This window comes from Pseudochaenichthys georgianus, chromosome 5 (genome assembly GCF_902827115.2).
Source record: "Pseudochaenichthys georgianus chromosome 5, fPseGeo1.2, whole genome shotgun sequence".
Classification (NCBI taxonomy): domain Eukaryota; kingdom Metazoa; phylum Chordata; class Actinopteri; order Perciformes; family Channichthyidae; genus Pseudochaenichthys; species Pseudochaenichthys georgianus.
The window spans coordinates 36,220,558-36,226,220 of record NC_047507.1 but is presented as its reverse complement, the minus strand read 5'-3'; the positions used below and the strand labels follow the sequence as shown (position 1 = coordinate 36,226,220).

General features: G+C 40.8%; 1 protein-coding gene across 1 annotated transcript; it reads right to left on the bottom strand.

The window, feature by feature from the left end:
* Positions 1-323: 323 nt before the first annotated feature.
* On the bottom strand, positions 324-2,005 carry LOC139433871 (general transcription factor II-I repeat domain-containing protein 2B-like). Its single transcript, XM_071203312.1, has 2 exons — positions 1,448-2,005; positions 324-1,406 (listed from the first exon to the last, which is right to left on the bottom strand). Exons 1-2 carry the CDS (start codon positions 2,003-2,005, stop codon positions 324-326), a joined length of 1,641 nt encoding a protein of 546 aa, XP_071059413.1.
* Positions 2,006-5,663: the final 3,658 nt, after the last annotated feature.

The following is a 5,663-nucleotide window of genomic DNA, read 5'->3' as shown; positions in this document are numbered from 1 at the left end:
GGTAAACAAAATGAACGTTGTTCACCATTTGTGACTCATATTAGTAAACATTTTCAGTCACATTCACTCAAACACATTTTGAGTTTCATTTACTGTTGGAAAGAGGTTCTTAGCATTCTAAAGAAATCACAATATTGTCTTTGTACTCCAAATATTAAGCAAGATATATCATATTGAACTGTCACTAAACATCACTGAACTGTGATTTTGAGAAAAAAGGCTTCCAAAGAAAGTGTCCCAGTTCACTGCTAGTTGGTGCCTTTAAATGCCAACATTTGTAGTCTAACCACCTCATTTGGTGTTTTTAAGTTCTCTTTTCTTGTTCAGTGAGAGAAATCTAGTCTCTGCTGGGCTTTAACGAGTGCATCGAAGTCAGGTTGAATGTCTGAGGTGGAGATGCGAAGCACAGCTGACAGATGATCATCAGTGAGGGAGGATCTATACCTGGATTTTTGAAACTTCATAATTGAAAATGTTTGTTCACATATGTAGGTAGAGCCAAAGAGAACCAACATCTTCTGAGCATGTCTCCTCATGTTTGGAAAGTTCTCCTCCTTGAGAGAAGAGTAGAAATCCAGCAGAGATGCTGACTTAAAGTGCTCTGCCAGTACTGCATCAGACTGCAGGTCGATGAGTTCCAGCTGAACATCACTGGGTGCATTATCCACACTGCAGGTAAAGGGAGAGGAAACCAGCTGCATTTCATCCTCGATTTTTCTGAGATCTTTAAATCGCCTTGAAAACTCACCATGCAATGCTCCCAACATGGATGAGTACCTGCGGAGGTGATCAGCTGATGGTGTGACTTCTTTCAGAGTTTGCATGTGAGTGAGAGTGTTGCTCTCCAGTTGGCTTGAAAGAAACTGCATCTTTGTCATGAAAGCCTTCACCAGGCTGTGCATTTCATGAACAAAAAGGCCCTTGCCTTGCACTTTGGAGTTCAGTTCATTCATCAGTGCAGTCACATCAACAGCAAATGCAAAATCTGCCATCCAGTCCTCATCTGACAGCTCTGGGAAGTCTTTGCCTTTCTTCTCACAAAACTCTTGAATCTCTGCTTTCATGTCCCAAACTCTTTTCAGCACCTTGCCCAGGCTGAGCCATCTGATAGCTGTGTGGTAGCCGATGTCACGATGCTCAGTCTCATGCTCCTCCAAAAGTGCGACAAACTGTCTGTGATTCAATGCCCGTGCTCTGATGAAGTTTACCATTTTAGTAACAACATCAATAACATGATCAATTTTTAGCACAGACTTGCACAACACATGTTGGTGTATAATACAATGCAAACATACCAGTTTCTGATCCGCGTCGATTCCAGTCACTTTATCTTGCATACGTTTCAAAAGTCCGAATTTTTTTCCGGTAAGATTTGGACAACCGTCCGTTGTGACAGTCCTGCCAGTCTGTCCCATTTCAGTCCCAGCGTGTCCATGCACTCGTTTACCTCCGTGAACAGATCGCTCCCTGTCGTCGTCCCTTTCATCGACCGCATTGCTGCCAGCTCCTCCGTAATCTTGAAGTCCGGTGTTATCCCGCGGACGAATACGAGTAACTGGGCTGTGTCGCGGACATCACAGCTCTCGTCCAAAGCCAAGGAGAAAAAGGCGAAACTTGCCACTTCATGTTGCAGCTGAAGCTCCAGATTCCCCGCAATTTCCTCGATCCTTCTAGTCACGGTTCGCCTGGACAGCGGGACTTGCTCAAATGCGGCTTTTTTTTCAGGGCATATTAGTGCTGCAGAGTCCACCAAGCACTCTTTGACAAACTCCCCCTCCGAGAACGGCTTACTGTTTTTAGCGATTTTGTGGGATATCACAAAGCTGGTCTTGGTTGCTGCATCCCTGGATGTGTGAAGCTTGGTAAAAAAGCCTTGCTGCTTTTGCAGCTTAGCTAGCAAAGCTTCCGATGTCCGCGCCCTTTCAGCGTCAGTCAAGTTTTTATATTTCCCCGCGTGTTTCGTCTCGTAATGCCGACTCACATTGTAGTCCTTAAAAACGGCCATATGCTCCCCGCAAACTAAACACACGGCTTTACCTCCGACTTCAGTAAATAAATACTTAGCAGTCCAATTTGTGTTGAAAACCCTGCATTCAGCATCTACCTTTCTTTTTTTAGCGGACATTTTGAGGGCTAAAGTCGTCTTGTGACAAGGATCCAATCATGTGCACGTCTTGATATACGTATTGCGTCATTATGCACGTGAATAAAAAACAACTTCAAAATAAAAGCAATGCCCAGGTCTGATCTACAGGATGCTTTTGATTTAACTTACTCGAACGATCTCCGGATTTGTTTTATCTCGTGATTTGACTTTTGCTAATTAAAGTGATAGGCATAACAAAGCTCAACTTAATTTAATGTGAAATCAAATGTAATTGATTGTATATGTATGTTTTTAGAAACTAATGTTACTCTTTTGTCTGACAATAAAATATGTATTTGTATATCAAATGCAGGCCAAAGAGGAGCTCCCCAGTGAGATGATAGTGAACTGTTCATGAACTTGTCATGAAAAGTTCATGAAATATTAGTGAACCATATTCATGAACAGCTCATAAACAGCTTATAACAAAGTTGATGAACTGTTCATGAAAGTGACATGAACATTAAATGGCACTAGGGCAGTTCATGAACTACTCATGAAACTCCTGTGCTGGAATGGTTCATGAACAATTCATGGAATATGGTTTTAGGCAGGTTCATGAACAATTCATGAAATTGAGTTTTCAGTGAGTGTGTAGGGATATTCAACCAAGAACATTTCAAGAATTGTTCATGAACATATCAAGAACTGTTCATAACAACTTCATGAACCGTTCATGAACAGTTCATACCCAGTCACTGAATATAATTCAATGGCTGGCTATGAACTGTTCATGTACATGAACTGTTCATGAACCACTGACTGTGGGTCAATTGGCAACCATAGAAAACAACAATTATGTCAATCACAATGGAACTTTACTCAAATTAACAAACAAACAAACAAACAAACATACATGTATACAGGTGGAGCACTACAATTAATCCTATCACTATTTGAAGCAGTTCTTGACACTCAGCTGCACAACATTTTTTGTTACGGGTCCCAAAAGCTTGGGTACCACAGCAACAATAAATGATTTCTGTAGAAAACAGAAAAGTGCAGCAGCAATAATTATACACAGGATCCGGTTGATCGTCTGGAATGCTTCTTATTCAAAATTCAAAGTACACAGTTACATTCAAATAGCTGAACTTTACAAACATCACATTTCTCCATTTAAGTTATCTGTCTGTCACAGTCAATTACTGTATCTCAAGGAGAAATTCAACATAGTCAATATAAATTATTACATTACATTGCATTTAGCTGACGCTTTTATCCAAAGCGACTTACAATAAGTACATTCGACCAACAAAATACAAACTTGAAGAAAACAGAATCATATAAGTACATCAGGTTTCATAGAGCAAAAACATCTCAAGTGCTACTCAACTGGCTTTAGGTAAGCCAGTCCATAAGTGCTTTGTTAATAGTTCTATTGCTCGAAGTGGAGTCGAAAGAGATGAGTTTTCAGTCTGCGCCGGAAGGTGTGTAAGCTATCTGCTGTCCTGATGTCAATGGGGAGCTCATTCCACCATTTTGGAGCCAGGATAGCAAACCCACGTGTTTTAGCTGATGGGAACTTGGGTCCCCTTCGCAGCGAGGGTGTTGCGAGCCGTTTGGTTGATGCAGAGCGGAGTGCACGTGCTGGGGTGTACGATTAACCATGTCCTGGATGTAGGAAGGGCCAGATCCATTCGCAGCATGGTACGCAAGTACCATTGTCTTGAAGTGAATTCTAGCAGTTACCGGAAGCCAGTGGAGGGAGCGGAGGAGCGGCGTGGTGTGGGAGAATTTAGGAAGGTTGAAGACCAGACGAGCCGCTGCATTCTGGATGAGCTGCAGGTCGGATGGCACATGCAGGTAGACCAGCCAGGAGGGAGTTGCAGTAGTTTAGGCGTGAGATGATGAGAGCCTGGACCAGAACCTGCGTCGCTTTCTGGGTCAGCTGGGGACGCATCCTCCTGATGTTGTAAAGCGTGTATCTGCAGCAGCGGGTTGTAGCAGCTATGTTTGCAGTGAAGGACAGGTTGTTATCTATAAACACATAACGCTATCAAATAATACTTTCTATCAATATATCTATCTTTCCCAAATATAACATATTATGGAGATCACAAAAATACACTGTCAATGTTAATAAACAAAAAACAAGGCAATGTGCCTGCTAGCCTTCGCTCAGGTCACATTTACCCAGGTGCGGCTGAAGCCCGCGAAAATGGCATCGATTGTTGCCGACAGTTTAGTATTTTTAAAATACGGTTACTATGTCAAACATGCTCAAAACCTTCTGACACACTCTCCTAAACATCTCCAACATCATATCTAATTCACACAAGTTAACATCGATCATTTTCATTATGTACTGACCTGTAGAAAACAGAAAAGTGGAGCAGCAATAATTATACACAGGATCCGGTTGATCGTCTGGATTGCTTCTGAGGAGGGGGCGGAAGTGTCCCCCCTAAGGTAACCCAGATGTCACCGCTCACCTGCCAAAGGTTCCACCTTGGCGCTACTTACTCGTACTGCTTCTCAAACAGTACAGATAAACCATAAAATGATATGAATGTCACCAAAATAAATACAGATAATGTTCAGTTTCAAATTCACTATTGTTTTGTTTTAAGATTAAAAGTTTTAAAAAAGAAAGACATTTTCAAAAGTAGATGAATATTCAAGAGGTCTTTAAAAACATCACACTGATCATCCAAAATTCATGAAATGCTCATAGTCATGAAAAGTTCATGAAATACTCATGCACACTCTTTGGGGTTTTAATTATAATGTTGTGATTGGCTGGATCATGAAAAGTTCATAAATTGCTCATAAAAGTCTGTCATGAGCAAAACAGGAACTTTATATGAATGAACAATGTTCATAAACATTTCATGAACTGCTCTTTAAAATGGTTCATGAGCATTTTAAGAATGTTGGTTCATGAACATGACAAGTGAACATATAATGAGTTGTTCATGAATGTTTCATGAGTGCTCATGAACAGCTCATAAAGTCATGAACTCCATCTCGCAGGGGCTGTGCCAGTCCCACTGCCATGGATCAGTATCTTCAAAGGAAAAGGCCTGTATCTCTCCAACAAGCCACTGCGCTAACAAACGCAATCCTGACCATGCTGGTCAAGGATATGAAACCAATGTCGATGGTTGATGGTGAAGGGTTTCGTGCAATTATCAGGCAGTTTAACCCTGAATACATCCTTCCATCCAGAATCCACTTTACTCACCTGATGGAAAATAAATATGAAGCAACCTTACTGAAAGTAGGTACAAGTGTTTAACTCACACAGAAATATTAAACAACCTTTCTGAAGGTACAACAAGTGTTTATCACTCACTCACTTTCTCACTTCCACAGGCACGCATAGATCCATAGAATATAATTTGCATTTGTATTTATTATTTGAAAAGTAGACTTCATGAATAAGAAATAAAATCACTGATACATAATTGTATTTAAATTAAAGTATAAAGTGTCCCAAACATCTTAAACTGATTCTATGTTAGATGTTTACTGTATACACTGTATGCGCTTACATTTTTTAACTAAGATCACA